The sequence below is a fragment of the Trachypithecus francoisi genome, unplaced genomic scaffold (assembly GCF_009764315.1).
Source record: "Trachypithecus francoisi isolate TF-2019V2 unplaced genomic scaffold, Tfra_2.0 Lachesis_group2, whole genome shotgun sequence".
NCBI lineage: Eukaryota > Metazoa > Chordata > Mammalia > Primates > Cercopithecidae > Trachypithecus > Trachypithecus francoisi.
The window spans coordinates 69,571,632-69,588,144 of NW_022681465.1; the positions used below are offsets into that span (position 1 = coordinate 69,571,632).

Genomic DNA, 16,513 nt, shown 5'->3' on the forward strand with positions numbered 1-16,513 from the left:
AGAGGTGGGGATTTTATGAAGTGATTAGGTCATGAGAACTCTGCCTTCCTGAATGAGTTAATCCATTCAGGGATTAATGGATTAATGGGTTATCATGGGAATGGACCTGGTGGTTTTATAAGAAGAGGAAGAGAGGCTGAAGCTAGCAGGTGAAGCAGGTGAACATACTCAGCTCCTTCTCTATGTGATATCCTAAGCTGCCTTGGGATTCTTCAGAAAGTTCCACTAGCAAGAAGTTTCTCACCAGATGTGCCCCCTTTGACCTTGGATTTCCCAGCTTCCACAACTGTAAGAAGTAAATTTCTTCCATTTATAACTTACATAGTGCAGCTTCTGTTATAAACAACAGAAATGGACTAAGACAATCAGGGTTTCTCAGCTGTGACAGTTTTGATGGTTTGGGCTGAATCTTCTTTAGCCGGGGAGTAAAGGTTGTGTCCTATGCATTGTAAGATGTTGAACAACATTCCTGTCTCTATCCAATAGATTCCAGTAGCCTTCCCCAGCACTTGTGACAACCAAACAGGTCTCCAGACATTGCCAAATGTCCTTGTTGGGGTCAGTGAGGCAAAAATCACTCCCTGTTGAGAACAACTGGGATACACTAAGGGACTTAAAGGTCAAAGGTTTGAGTTCATTCTAACTTTCCCAATTACTAGTTCAGTGCTCTTGAAGAAATCATGTAACTTCCCTGACTGTTGGTCTCATGTAGGACTAAAATAGGCAGAGCCAATATTATAGGAGTTCTGTGATATTCAAATAAGTCAATATATGAAAAATGAATTGTAAATGGTGTTATAAGTATTAGTGAATGACAAGCATAAACTGTGACATAGAAAGCAGAGTTCTATAAGAGACAAGGCTAATATAAAGCAGTATAGTTCTTAACTGGGGGTAATTTTGCCCCTAGGGGACATTCAGCAATGTCTAAAGACATATTTAGCTGTCACAATTGGAGAAAGGTTATTATCAGCATCTAGTACGTAGAGGTCAGAGGTGCTGCTAAATATCCTACAATGCACAGGACAGCCCCATAACAAGGAGGAATTATCCAGCCCGAAATACCAGTACTGCTGCAGTTGAAAACCCTGATACAAAGCAATGCCATTTGAAGACTTAGAGGGGGCTTCTCTTAGAGTAGCCCTATCAGGCAGAGTCTTGACAGAAAACAATCATAAGAAATTAAGAGCAGTTTAAGGAGACCAGCAAGCAATATTGAGGAACCCAGGATTTAGCAATGGCTGAAAACTGTCACCTGCCCAGGCATAAGGAATCCAGGGTAGAGGCTTATTACCAGAGGCAGGGGAGAGCTAGAGTTGGAGCTAGGACAATGGGGGCTAATTGACCAGAATTTTGGTCACAGGGGCTACCAGAACTGTGGTGCTGAGGCAGGGCAGGAGCAGGGGAGAAATACCCCAATCTCTCTTCTCCTGACCTCGGGTCTCCCACTGACTCAATGGGAAGACAGAGGACAAGGCTGCCCAGGAATTGCAGGCTTTGGGCATTATGCCTCATACGGCATAGAGATGGACAAAGAGGAGCTGAGTCTGTACCTGCAGTGGATCTGCAAAAGTGGTGTTGGGTGGAGGAATGACAAACAGAATAACCAGCAGTGTGGCCTTTCTTATTTTTTTTCTTAGCATGCACCTCAGATATTGAGAGCTAGTAAAGGACATAGAAAAGGAGACTAAAATCTACAGCATCAACCTTTGTGTGAGAAGTAAAATATTACTTCCCAGAATGGTCAACCAATCTTCTGAGTCACCGCCATACTTAGCAGTTTTAAACAGAATCCAAACTGATGCCGTAGTCCTATATTTCACAAAGAACTCATGCCTTATCAGCAGCTTGATACTTCAAAATCAGCAAGAATCAGGAGAGTGGCTGGTATGAGGCTACTGAAAAAATTGTAGGATGGAAAGAGGACTGGGTTATAGTCAAAAGTCAGTGTTGAAAGCCACTTCCGCTCTTCACTAGCATTGTGCCCTGGATAATCCTCAGATTTTCCATCTGCAAATTGAGGAAACTGAGTTGAAATGATAGCAGAGCTGGAGGTAACTGGAGAGGTCCTCTAGTTCCATGTGAACAATCCAAGGTCCTTAGGGGTGAGGAGAAATCATTGTTTATTCTAGCTGGAGCATTTCCAGAAACTGTGACAAGAGCAAATCAAACCAACCCAAAGCCCCAAGCCAAAAGCCTTGTTAGCTGTGAAGACTTTCAAAGGGACAAAAAGTAAATTGCACAATCAAACCAACAATTACTAGAATTCCATTTTCTCATTTGACCACGTATTTATTGAATGACAACTATATGCCGGGATTATCCCAGAGAGTAGAGAAAAGAGAGTACCAAAGACATCACACACGAGCACTCTTTCTTGAGGAAGTACTCAGCCATGTGAAAGAATTATTTGTTGTCTTCATATACTTGATCAACTGGGTTTATACGTATATGTTTAATCAATTTAACATACTTTGCTACTGAAAAACTGGCATTCACTGATAGGAGGGGGACAGGAACCATTAAAGCCAGTGTTCTTGTCCTAGAAGGTTAGTCAATACAAAGATTGATGCTGTAGATTCTAGTCTCCTTTGCTATGTCCTTTACTAGCTCTCAATATCTGATGTGCATGCTAAGGGAAAAAATAAGAAAGGCCACACTGCTGGTTACTCTGTGTTTGTCATTCCTCCAGCCAACCCCACTTCTGTAGATGCAACCCCCAAGTGAATCCTCGGGGATTTTGAGGTTGTGTGGTGAAGTTCTAAACCTGTTGGCTGTTTTGATGTTCTTCTGCATCTTCCCTAGCTACCCTCCACAAGTTCTTTCCTTTGCAGATATTTGAGAAGTTCTCCATATGAGTATAGAGTCCATCTGTGCCAGCCCAAGCCTCTTTAAAGGATTCTGACTATACTCTTCTTCTTTCCACGTACTCATAAAGTTATTTTTCCGGCAACTTCCTGTATTATAATCTTTCCATGTTCTAGGTAATAACTACATTCTTCTATAATTCTTTGAAAGTCTTCCTCAAGTTTGCATCTCCTTCAGTAGTAGACAATTCAACTTCTGCAGAAGGTGTTTCTCAGCTTTCAAGTCTCCTTTCACAGTATCTTCTCTTTTACTTTTCACTGCACACCTCCTATGACTCCCATACAGTCCACTGGGCATGCAGTCCTGGCTGGCCCAGCTTCTGCACCATCTGTTGCAACTCGGCAATGTGCTACCTCTATGTGAGGGTCAGAACTGAGATCCAAATGGGCCAACCTTCTTGAATTTTGGGGGCCTGATTGAACCTTTCTCATGTTATTCTCCTCAGCCATTTGTTGTTAAATATTTACCACCTCACTGGTCCTTTTATCTCTGAATTACCCAGGGATGTAGCTGAAAATTCAGAAGACTCAGGAAAAAGATGTTTGGAGTACTTCATGTTTATTTCATTGCAGGACAACACTTTCTAGTCTCCTTACAACTCAGGTGGTCTTTAAGTGCTGTTCATAACCATGGAGTGTGAGAAAATGAGAATAACCAGTAAGATGTTTCTATTCCTCATCACTAGGACCAAGTTACTACAGTGGAGTTGGAATGATGCATTATCCCCATTTTTGCTGTGAGTTTTCCTCAACTACCTAGTCTTTAGCATTATACAAAAGATCTGGGAGAGTCTTGGCCAGAAGCAAATATTTGATAAGCTGAGTTTCTGAAGAGCCATAAGTTACGCATTTGTATTGGTTCTCTGTTGCTGCATTAAAAACTACCCCTGAACTTAGTGTCTTTAAACAATAAATATTTGTTATCTCATACTTTCTTTGAGGTGGAATCAGGGAGCTGCCTGACTGAGCAGATCTGGTGTAAGATTTCCCCTGAGGTTGTGGCAAAAATGCCAACCAGGGCTGCAGTCACCTGAAGGTTTGACTGGGGCTGGAGAAACCACTTCCAGAATAGCTCACTCACATGGCTGGCTGGTCAATGCTGATTGTTGCAGGAGGCCTCACTTCTTCATCATGTGATCCTCTGCAGATATGAATATCCTCATAATGTAGCACCTGACTTTCCCTAGAGTGATCCAAGAACAAAACAGATCCTGAAATATCTTACTGACCTAGCCTCAGAAGTCTCACCTGTCCTTTCCACAATATCCATGAATATCAGGAGGAAGAGTTCATCGAAGGTCATCTTGGGGCTATCTTAAATGGCATCTTGGGGTCTCCTTGGACATTAGCCATGTCTAATGGCATTCAAGGTCTTCAGTAAGATACATACATAATTTAGTAGTAAAAATCGTGCAGGAATATCTAAATATGACTTGCCAAGAATTGAATTTTAACCACCAGTTTACAAGGACTCATGAGGCTACCCCAGTATAACCAAATTCCACACGTTCCTGCAATTTTCTTTATCTCACGAAGGTAACTGGATTTCTAGAAGACCTATGCCTCAGTCAAATGACCTTGAAGTTGTTATATGTTCCTGTGGTTCAGTCTTAAATGTATGTCTCTTACATCCTTGAAGTTTGAGAAGACTCTACTATTTAGAAAAGCATTTTGGAATCAATATAGATTGCTATTCTGAGAAGCAATGTAAACAGTAGCCTGTTTATAGTGTGGCGCCTCCCCACCACTCTCACTCTTGCTCCCATCATATGATGTGCAGGCTCCCACCTCACCCTCCATCATGAGTAATACCAAAACTTTTTTTTTTTTTTTTTTTTTGAGACAGGGTCTCACTCTGTCACTCAGCTAGAAATGCAACTGAGTGATCAGCTCACTGCAGCCTAAACCTCCCAGACTCAAGTAATTCTCCCACCTCAGCCTCCCAAGTAGCTGAGACTACAGGCATATAGCACTATGCCTGGCTAATTTTTTTTTTTTTTTTTTTTGAGGCGGAGTCTCGCTCTGTCGCCCGGACTGGAGTGCAGTGGCCGGATCTCAGCTCACTGCAAGCTCCGCCTCCTGGGTTTACGCCATTCTCCTGCCTCAGCCTCCCTAGTAGCTGGGACTACAGGCGCCCGCCACCTCGCCCGGCTAGTTTTTGTATTTTTAGTAGAGACGGGGTTTCACCGTGTTAGCCAGGATGGTCTCGATCTCCTGACCTCGTGATCCGCCCGTCTCGGCCTCCCAAAGTGCTGGGATTACAGGCTTGAGCCACCGCGCCCGGCCTGCCTGGCTAATTTTTAAACTTTTTTTTTTGTAGACGTGAAGCCTCACTGTGGTTTCCAGGCTGGTCTCAATCTCCTGGGCTCAAGTAATCTTCCCACCTCAGCCTCTCAAAGCGCTGGGATTACAGGCATAAGCCAACATGCCTGGCCATCAATACTTTCTAAATTTGTTAAATTAGTTTGTTCACATAACACAGCACACACAGCAATCTCCATTTCCAACTGCATGTCTGTATACGTGTTACCATATTTCAGTCTATATATAGTATTACCCACAATTAGATGGAGTTTATATTTTACCAAAACCCTGCATTCATTTCCCTTTTAGAGTATGCTCTATTACAGAGAAGATTTTTAAAGGCCATAATGTTCCAAAGGTACAATTGGTTTGCAAAAGATTTTTTCTATGTTCCACTGGAATGACACACAGCGTAACAGGCTTTCAGCTTATGTGGTTTGAGTGCAGCATTTAAATAAGCCAAGTGGGAAAAGATAATAACTTTTAGTTGCAATATCAGATGGTGGTTTAGATTCAGCTTTTTCACCTCAGTGTCATCCTGACATCATGTTGCCAGGTTGGCAGGCCTGCTGCCTATGTTTCCCAGATCCCTGATAACTCCACATTTTTAGAGCCTTTGTTTCCAATGTTTTTATGTGCTGCTTTAATGAGGTATTTATTCAGTATCTGTATTCATTCATTACCAAACTGCTATGAAGCAAAACCCAAGACTGGGTAATTTATAAAGAAATAGAGGTTTAATGGACTCACAGTTCCACATGCCTGGGGAGGCCTCACAATCATGGCGGAAGGTAAAGGAGGAGAAAAGTTATGTCTTACATGGTGACATAAGAGAACCTGTGCAGGAGAACTGCCCTTTATGAAACCGTCATATCTTGTAAGACTTATTCACTGTCACGAGAACAGTATGAGAAAAACCCATCCCCATGATTTATTACCTCCTACTGGGTCCTTCCCACAACACGTGGGGATTATGGGAGCTACAATTCAAGATGAGATTTGGGTGGGGACACAGCCAAACTATATCAGTGTTATTGAAGTCACCCAGCCACAATAAAGCATTCGGAATGCCCTATGGTTAGGTCACACCTATTTTCAGTTACTAACTAAAAGATCATTATACTATTTTTGAACTCTGTCTTTAAGAGCTTCAGCTTTGTTGTATAGCAGATACAATGTCACAGAAAACACAATGGAAAGCTAGGATCTTAGAATCTGATATAATTTGAATATAAATCCCCACCAAATCTCATGTTGAATTACAATCTCAGTGTTGAGAGTGGGGCCTGGTAGGAGATGTTTGGTTCATGGGGGCAGATCCCTCATGACTTGGTGCTGTCTTCATGAGAGTGAGTGAGTTCTGGAGAGAGCCGGTTGTTGAAAAGTGTGCTACCTCCCCCAAGTCTTGCCTTTGCTCCTGCTCTTGCCAGGTGATATGCTGGCTCTCGCTTCACCTTCCACCATGAGTAAAAGTTCCCTGAGGCTGCCCCAGAGCAGATGCCGGCACTATGCTTGTACGGCCTGCCGAACTGTGAACCAATTAAACCTCTTTTCTTTATAAATTACTTAGCCTCAAACATTTCTTTATAGCAATGCAAGAATGGCCTAATAAAAAAAATTGGTAGCAAGGAGTGGGACATTGCTGTGATGAAACCTGAAAATGTAGAGGTAGCTTTGGAAATAGGTAATGGAAAGAGGTTGAAAGAGTTTGGAGGGCTCAGAGGAAGACAGGAAGATGAGGGAAAGTTTGGAATTTCTCACAGACTAGTTAATGATTGTGACCAAAATGCTGATGGTGATATGGGCAGTAAAGGCCAGATTGATGAGGTCTCAGATGGAAATGAGGAACTTATTGGAAACCGGAGCAAAGGCTGCCCCTGTTATGCCCTAGCAAAACACCTGGCTGCGTTCTGTTCATGCCCTAGTGATCTGTGGAAGTTTGAACTTCAGAGTGATGATTTAGGGTATCTGGCAAAAGAAATTTCTAAGCAGGAAAGTGTTCAAGATGTAGCATGGCTGCTTCTAATTGCCTATGGTCAGATGTAGGAGCAAAGAAATAAAGTTGGAATATATATTTAAGGAAGTAGAGCATAAAAATTTGGAAAATCTGTAGCCTGGCCATGTGTCAGAGAAAGAAAAAGCTTTTGCTGAAGAGGAATTCAAGCAGGCTGTGGAGCAACTACCTGTTGGAGATAATTGTATAACTAAAGGGTAGCCAAGTACTAATATTCAAGATAATGGAGAAAAAGCCTCAAAGGTATTGCAGACACCTTCACAGCAACCCCTCCCATCACAAGTCCAGAGGGCTAGGAGGGAAGAATAGTTTCCTGGGCCAGGCCCAGTGCCCTGCTGCCCTATGCAGCCTTGGGACACTGCTCCCTACATCCCAGCTATTCAGCTGTGGTTCAAAGGGCTTCAGGTACAGCTTGGGCTGCCTCCTTGGAGAAAGCAAGCTATAAGCCTTGATAACTTCCATATGGTGCTAATCCTGCAGGTGCATGCAGAGTGCAAGAGGGAAGGCTTAGCAGCCTCTGCCTAGATTTCAGAGGATGTATGGAAAAGCCTAGGTGTCCAGCCAGAAGCCTGCTGCAGGGGCAGAGCACTCACAGAGAACTTCTAGTAAGGAAGTACAGAGGGAAAATATGGGGTTGGAGGCCCCACACAGAGTCCCCACTGGGGCACTGCTTAGTGGAGCTATGGGAAGGGAGCCACCATCTTCCAGACCCCAGAATGGTAGATCCACCAGCAGCTTGTACCCTGCATCTGAAAAAGCCACAGGCATTCAACTCTGATATGGTTTGGCTCTGGGTCCCCCCTCCAAATCTTGTCTCAAATTGTAATCCTCATGTGTTGAGGGAAGATTCTGGTGGGAGGTGAATCCCACCTCTGGTGGGAGGTGGATCATGGGGATGGTTTCCCCCATGCTTTTTTTATGATAGTGAGATCTGATGGTTCAGAATTGGCAGTTTCCACTGGACTCTCTCTCCTGCCATCATTTAAGACTTGCCTTGCTTCCCCTTTGCCTTCTGCCATAATTGTAAATTTCCTGAGTCTTCCCAGCCATGTAGAACTGTGAGTCAATCAAACCTCCTTTCTTTATACATTACCCAGCCTCAGGTAGAATCTTTATAGCAGTGTGAAAATGGACTAATACAAACTCCAACTCATGAGAGAAGCTGCAAGGGCTGAACCCTGGAGAGTCACAGGGCAGGGCTGCCCAAAGCCATAGGAGCACACCTCTTGCAGCAGTGTGCTCTGATGTGGGACATGGAGTCAAAGGACATTGTTTTGAAGCTTTAAGATGTAATGACTTCCCCGCTGGGTTTTGAACTGGCACGGGTCCTGTAACTCCTTTCTTTTAACCAATTTATCCATTTTGGGATGAGGATGTTTACCCAATGCCTGTACCCTAATTGTATGTTGGAAGTACATAACTTGTTTTTTATTTTACATGCTCGTAGGTGAAAGAGACTTGCCTTGTCTCAGATGAAACTTTGGACTTTGAACTTTTGAGTGATGCTGAAATGAGTTGAACTTTTGGGTGATTATTGGCAGGGGATGATTATCTTATGCAATGTGAGAAAGACATGAGATTTATGGGGCCAGGGAAGGAATAATATAGTCCAAATAGATGTCCCCACCAAACCCCTCATGTTGAATTATAATCCCCAGTGTTGGAAGTGGGGCCTGAAGGGAGGTGTTTATCTCATGGGGGTGGATCCTTGGTGGGTTGGTGCTATCTTTGTGATAGTCAGTGAGTTCTCATGAGATCTTGTTGTTAAATTGTGTGGCACCTCCATCCCCACTCTCTCTCTTGCTCCTGCTCCCACTGTGTTAGATGCCTGCTCCCCCTTCACATTCTGCCATGATTTTAAACTTCCTGAGTCCTCCCCAGAAGCATATGTGGGTGCCATGCTTCCTATACAGCCTGAAGAATCATAAACCAATTAAACCACCTTTCTTACAAATTGCACAGTCTCAGGTATATCTTTATAGTAATGCAAGAACAGCCTAATACAGAATCTAAATGAAGCAGCACTTGTAATCTGAAGGGCTTTCTTTTCTTATCATAAATTAGCACCTTGATATAGCACCAATACCGAAGAAGCAGGCTTTAATTGACATCATGGCAAGAGGCCAAGCCAGAGCTTGTACATGCAGAGCAAGGCACTTAACAACTGCCAGACTGAGGTCGTTGGTACTTGTACAAGTCTAAAAGGTTAGTTCAGGATTTCCAAGCAAAGAGGGTTGTAACTCAAAAAAACTTAGACTCATGTGAAATGGTACAAACCACAGCATTCACTACAACAAAATTTAGTTAATTACATTTACTATACTTTGTTTTTCTGAGGAAATTATCTAATGAATTTCATATGCATGTATTTAATTGGGATAGTTTAAGGATATTTTAAAAAGTCTAAATGCTGGTGAGTTTTCCTTGGGGAAATATAACCAAAGTTATGCCTCAATGAGAGCTGTAATTAGTATTACTTCCTAAACAAGCAGTAATTTTAGTTACAAAGGTTGAACAGCATTTTATAAAGAAAAGTAAAGGTAAATAATAACCCAGAGCTAAGCAAGCCAGTTATTAGCAAAGATACCCATGAGAAATGCTTAATGTCTATGAAATTTAGACACTTTGATCAATTTTTAAATTTTAGTGAGAAACAAACTAGTCTGAGATACATTGTACTTCACATTCATTTTATTTATTTATTTATTTATTTATTTTTGCTTGAGGCAGTATGTTGCTTTGTCATTCAGACTGGAGTGCAGTAGCATAATAACCGCTCACTCTAGCCTCAACCTCCTGAGCTCAAATGACACTACCACTTAAGCCTCTGGCATAACTGGGATCACAGGTATGTGCCACCATGCCTGGCTATTTTTACTTTTTGTAGAGATGGGTTGGGGGGGTTGCCATGTTGCCTAGACTGGTCGCGAATGCCTGGGCTTAAGTGGTCCTCCCACCTCAGCATCCCAAAGGGCTGAGAATAACAGCACGAGTCATCATGCCCAGCTTTCATGTTCATTTTAATTGATGCTTTCTTCAGGGAAGCAAGTTTAGAATTTTTGTAAAATTGAAGTGATTTGCCTGGATTTCTGTTTTATTTAAAAAAAAAAAAGAGAATAGGGAGTTGATATGTCTTTATAATTGAATACATTGGTAAATGTAGTAGAGCAGTTTACTGAAGCAATATAAAACCACACAACAAAAAAAGCATTGCAGTAATTATATTAGGGCTTTCCCTGGGCATTTTTGCAATCAAATAAAATCTGTTCCACTGAAGGCTTAATCAAATGAAATCTTAGAGTGTAGCAAAACCTCACATACTGATTAAGAAGAGGTTGGTGGTGACACTGGTCTGATTTATCAAAATGCATGGATTATGGCTTATATATAACTGTAATACAAAGCAAATGAAGTAGTTTTAAAGACATGCTGTGTGGCAGGAGATAGCATGTTGTTTAAAGAACAGCAGATGAGGAGTGAAAAGATAAACCATTTGTCCTGGTTTCATTGTGTTCTAGCTTGTGACCTTGGACAAATGTCATTATTTCAGACTCACATTTTTGTTTTGTAGAGCTGGTATAAAAATAGTTTCTTTGCCTGTCTCACAGGGCTGATGTGATGAACAAATGAGATAATGTACATGGAAGTATTTTGTAAACTCTTAAATGCCGGACCAAAGTAGGTATTGTTATTGTATTCAAGTATATGCAATAGCAACCTAATAAAGAGTTGCCTGGTGCTGATCCTCAGGGAGCTTACTTTAATGAATACTTGGCTATGATTTAAATTTAACACATCAACTATACAATTACTGCTTACTGAGCGTTCAAAAGTTGTTTCCTTTGAGTAAGCCATTTTCTCATGGTCTTTCATTTTTATTAGTGAATATGACAATCTCTTTATGCATTAAAAGAACAAAAGAAAATTCCAATGAACTACCTATCCCTATAGTTTAATCAATTTATTTATAAACTGAATTGTTACTATGTCCTAAATCTACAGTAGATAACCTGGTTTGTCTTTCCTTCAAAGAACTTTGACCAACAGGGACATAAATCATGATTGTACATAACTATAATAATAGAAAGCAAATGAACTAATATTTATAGGAACGGCCCCAAATTCTGTGAATACTCAAAGGAGAGACTTTATTTCTACAAGGAGATTTAGAAAAGTTTTATACAGAAGGTGGAATTTCATTAGGTGGATTTGGTTTAATAGCGTATCTCAGAGAAACAGATATAAAACGCACAAGTTAAGAGTATGACTACCAGTCTAATTTGGCTAGGAAACACATTGCATGAGAGGAGTAGAGGGGAATTACAGCTAGATCAGGAAGGATTCTGAAAGCAAAACCAACAAGAAGAGAAGAGGGGCATTTTCTTTTACCTTAGGAGTCTGTGTTTTATCTTTTTTTCTCTTATAACAAAAGCAGTGCTCACAAAACAACACAAACAAAAGGAGAAAATCATTTAAATTTAACAATAACTCTGTCATGTTCTAATCTTCACTTTACAGTTTAAGAAATTCAGTTTAGGGCCGGGCGTGGTGGCTCACGCCTGTAATCCCAGCACTTTGGGAGGCCAAGGCGGGCGGATCACGAAGTCAGGAGATTGAGACCATCCTGGCTAACACGGTGAAACCCCGACTCTACTAAAAAAATACAAAAAATTAGCCAGGCGTGGTGGCAGGCGCCTGTAGTCCCAGCTCCGTGGGAGGCTGAGGCAGGAGAATGGCATGAACTCAGGAAGCAGAGTTTGCAGTGAGCGGAGATGCGCCACAGCACTGCAGCCTGGGCGACAGAGCGATACTCCATCTAAAAAAAAAAAAAAAAAGAAGAAATTCAGTTTAGAGAGGGTCAGTACTGTCCAGCCTCATTGTCATAGACTGAATTGTGTCCCCCTCTAAATGCATATGGTCAAGCTCCAACCTCCAATGTGATAGTATTTGGAGATGGGGCCTTTGGGAGATTATTATTATAGGTTTAAATGAGGTCATGAGTGGGCGGCCGTCAGGCTGGGCTTAGTGCCCTGCCCTTATAAAAAGAGACAGCAGCGTCCCCCCCACCTCTCCTCTAACACAAAGAAGAAGTCATGTGATCACAAGCCAGAAGGCAACCAACTACAAACCAGGTAGAGAGACCTCACCAGAAACTGACAATGCTGGCAGCCTGATCTCATACTTTCAGCCTCCAGAACTATGAGAAGAGGAATGTCTGTTGTTTAAACTGTCCGGTCTATACTATTTTGGTTATGGAGCTGACTAATACACTCATGCATCTGATAAGTGTGAGTTAAAACTGAGGTTCACACTTTTAATCACGATATTAAATAAAAGTAACATAATCTATTCCCCAAAGTTTAAGTGAATAATAATAGCTGCTAAACAATGCTTTAAACGTCTTAACTCATTATATCTTTACTATAAAGTTATAAAGTTGGTTTTGTGATTTTTCTTAATACACGAATACAATAACTTAAAAATACATTATAAAAATAAAATTCAGACCAGGCACTGTAGCTCATACCTGTAATCCCCAAACTTTGGGAGGCCAAGACAGGAGGATGGCTTGAAGCCAAGAGTTCAAGACCAGCCTGAGCAACAAAGTGAGACCTGTTCTCAACAAAAGATTTGTAAAAATTAAGAAAGAAAATAGCCAAAGGCTGTCCACTTGTAGTCCCAGCTACTTGGGAGGCTGAGGTGGGAGGATCACTTGACCCAGGAGATTGGGGCTATAGTGAACTATGACCGTGCCACTGCACTCCAGCCTGAGTGACAGAGTGAGATTCTGTCTTTAAAAAATGAAATAAAATAAAACTAAAAAAGATGAAATTCAAATCTTAAAGCAAACAATAGGGAACAATGAATTGCTCAAGTTGAAATACTCTTTTACAATCACAGTTTGGATTCAATATACATAGCCTTACTATACAAAACTCTAAGTGGAGTGTTTCATTTTGTTTTCAGTTTGTTTTGTTTTGCTTATAATTAATTCCTAAGTTGACAGTGTTCCTAGAACAAAATTATTATAATCTCATGCTTTGGATAACCCATGGTGAAAAATTATAATGGTCTTGAAATATAAGAACTTGAATGTATGACAGGCATATCCATAGGCGACATGACTATGAAGACTGCCTGACTCTGAAAAATGTTTATTTGTTTAGAAACCTAAACTTGAAGTTTTGCAAAAACAGTCACAATGGGATACTTGATTATCTGGATATTATGAAACACCCATAGCCATCAGACATTATTAATGATCTATCTGGAGAATAAATTATCTTAGTTAAGTAAAGAGCCAGTCACAATGGAAAAATTGCCAAAGAGGAAAGATTCCCACTTACTTATCAACCTGGAAGGATCATAAAAGACCAAGAAAAGTATAATCCGTGGCAACTGAAAAAATAATATAAGGGAATGAGAGAAAGGACAGTTCAAATAAAATGGCAATAGCTTTGAGAAAGAACAGTATGAAGGATCAATTCAAACTGAATAAATGTAAGATTTACTTACTCAAACCCACTTCTCCCTTCAAGATTTCTTCCACCTCCCTACAAATTTCATACATCCTTTGGTCTTTTTATGTTTTTTAATCTCATAATTTTATCTTATGTCATCAAAATATTTTATTTTGTTTCAGAAAGGCAACCACTTTAATTTTGAAAAGAAAATCTCATACCAGGCCATTTCTCCAATCCTACAAAAATAGTTTTTAAAAATTATATAATAACAACTATAATACTTATGTAAATTTTACATCTGATCCATCTTTTGGTATGATACGAAGTATAATCAAACATGTTAAACCCCTAGAAATTAATTACCCATTCAATAGTATCCATCAATAAAGTGAATCTCTAACATTCATAAAATGCATTTAATAAATGCATGGAGTCTTGTCTTGTTAGCAAGATCAGATTAATCATAAAAGGAAATATTAATATAATAGTATGAATTATAGAGATGTCTTCAAGTAATGGATACAATAAAAAACTTCCTGCTTTCCAAACTAAATCTAAAATACCCAAGGTAAGACAAAAGGAACAGCAGACAGAGACCCCAATAACTCCTTTTGGTAAAAATATTGTTTTAGAAAATCTGGCATTCATCTGCTGGCATGTGAGATTCCTGGTACTGAATCCCAAGATTAGGCAGACCTACTGGTCAACCTGAAACTGAGGAGACCTCCCTACCTGCAGAGGTGGGGCATGTCCCTGGTGGAGCAGAGCCAAGATTAACTCTTTACAGGCAGTTAGCTCTTTTTTTTTTTTTTTTTTTTTTTTTTTAATGCTCAGTCTGCTCTTTAATGGGTACCGCCCACTTGTCTGCACCTGATGGAGGCGGGAACAGGAGGGGTCTGGGAACTGGTGCCGCTGGGCCTGGGTGCCGCAGTCTGCTCCCTGGGGACAGAAACCCACAGGGTCGAGCCCTGCAGGCCTCTCCTTCCAAGAACAAGCAGCCGCCTGCCTCCCCAGCCCCAGCAAGGGCATGCAGGCTGGGGGGCACCCAGTGGCCAGGCCTCTTAGCCGGGTTGCAGGCAGCACTGAGCCGCCTGGAGGTCAGGAGGTCCGTGGAGATGGGGAGGGGGTGCAGATGTCCTGGAGGCCAAGGTCCACCCCTCACATGTTGGTGCTCATCCGAGACTGGCTGTTGGCTGGAGTCAGCTCCCCCTGGCTCCCTTCTCTGGGTGGAGACTTGACGTGGATCTGGTTGCGGAGCACAGCTGCCCGCAGCATCATGGCCTTGGCGCGGCGCTGGAACTCCTTACCCATCAGCAAAGACTTCTCAAAGGTGGTGCTGCGCTGGTCCACGTCCTGGGCGTAGAGGATCTTGCTGTGCGAGTCCACGCGGGCACTGATCAGCCCCTCCAGGATTAGCTGCGTCAGCTCGTCTTCCAGGGCAGCCACTGTGGTGTTGAAAGCCGCCGCCATCCTATGCATGTCGGCCGACACGTAGGGGCTGAAATACTGGATGAGGGCACGGTTGCGAATCTGCGTGTACAGGGTCCTGACGTGGGGAGCCAAATACATGTCCAGGAGCAGGTTGTCCTTCATCTCGTCCAGCATCTTGAGGCATGAGGCGTACTTGGACTCGTAGAATTTGAAGATGATGTCTCGGACCTGCGGCTCCAGCTCCAAGAACAACTTGAAGGAGCTACTGGAGATGACATTGCGCTGCAGCTCCTGCCGGTCAAAGGTAGCCAAGGCGCACAGGCCACCGTAGATGGCCACGTTGCTGGGGGACAGCAGCTCAGGGAAGTCGCAGTGATCAAAGGAAGCCAGCAGGAGGCACTTGGCAGCCTGCTTGTACTTCCTGGCGGCCAGCTCCGCCAAACCTGCGGCACACTTGAGCTTGGTGAGGATGGCCTGAGTCTGGCTGTCACGCTCTCCTCGCTGCTCAGCAATCTCCGGGGTAGACTCAGCCTTGCTGACATAGCTGAGCACATGAGACCAATTCTGTAAGTAGACGCTGACCTTGATGACGTTGAGGCACATGTTGATGACGTGCTTGGCGCTGGTGCAGTAGTCCCGGGCCCGGGAGTAGCATTTGAGGGCATTGCTGAGGTCCCCACAGTCCAGGTAGTGGTCGCCCAGGTCATCATGGCCGCGCCGGATGCTCTCCTTGATGGAGTTGCCTTTGTAGTTCTTCAGGTCCGTGTCCAGCTTCTCCAGCTTCAGCAGGGCCTTCTTCCACGTGGCCTCCACCCAGGCCGTGTCCAGGGGTGGGGGCTCCACGCCGCTCTCAGGGATGGCGTCGGGTGCATTCTGCAGCTCCCTGGTGGCCTCTGAGAGCTTGCGGTGGATCTCCTCATACATGTCCACATTAAAGGTTCTCTGCACGAAGGAGAGGGCCATCTTCAGGGCCTCCACCCGCAGCGTGGGGCAGTGATCAGCAATGAACTGCAGCCGTTCGATGCGCATCAGGCCGCTGTAACTCGCTGCATACTGCTCCAGATCCAGGCTGGGGTTCTCCACCACATAGTTGACGTCGGGTGCATTCTGCGGGTCTTCCTGGGGGTCCACGTCGATCTGCATGGGCTCCACAGCCCCCTGCAAGTTAAACACCTGAACCGGCAGCGGCATCTTGCACCCACCCGGCCGCTGCGTGCCGTCCCGGCAGTTAGCTCTTAAGAAAAAAAAAGGAAAGGCAAGATCTCAGTGACCCATGACTGTGACTTTCTTTCAATCTCAATCATTATTTCTATCTGAAAGAGGACAGATTGGTTAGGAATGTTAAACTGTGCGATGTGGAAGGAAACACCAGAATTTAGGAAAAAGTGTTTCCCTGCTCAAAGTATATATGCTGCAATAATTTTTGAAATATA

At 42.8% G+C, this 16,513-nt stretch overlaps 1 protein-coding gene across 1 annotated transcript; it reads right to left on the bottom strand.

Moving 5' to 3' along the window:
* Positions 1–14,474: 14,474 nt before the first annotated feature.
* LOC117065014 (COP9 signalosome complex subunit 1-like) lies at positions 14,475–16,296 on the bottom strand. Its single transcript, XM_033179344.1, has one exon. It carries the CDS (start codon positions 16,269–16,271, stop codon positions 14,808–14,810), a length of 1,464 nt encoding a protein of 487 aa, XP_033035235.1. The 5' UTR covers positions 16,272–16,296; the 3' UTR covers positions 14,475–14,807.
* Between the last annotated feature and the right edge of the window lie 217 nt (positions 16,297–16,513).

Excerpts from the sequence above, each read along its gene's own strand:
- LOC117065014 (XM_033179344.1), bottom strand. The coding sequence starts at position 16,271 with ATGCCGCTGCCGGTTCAGGTGTTTAACTTGCAGGGGGCTGTGGAGCCC.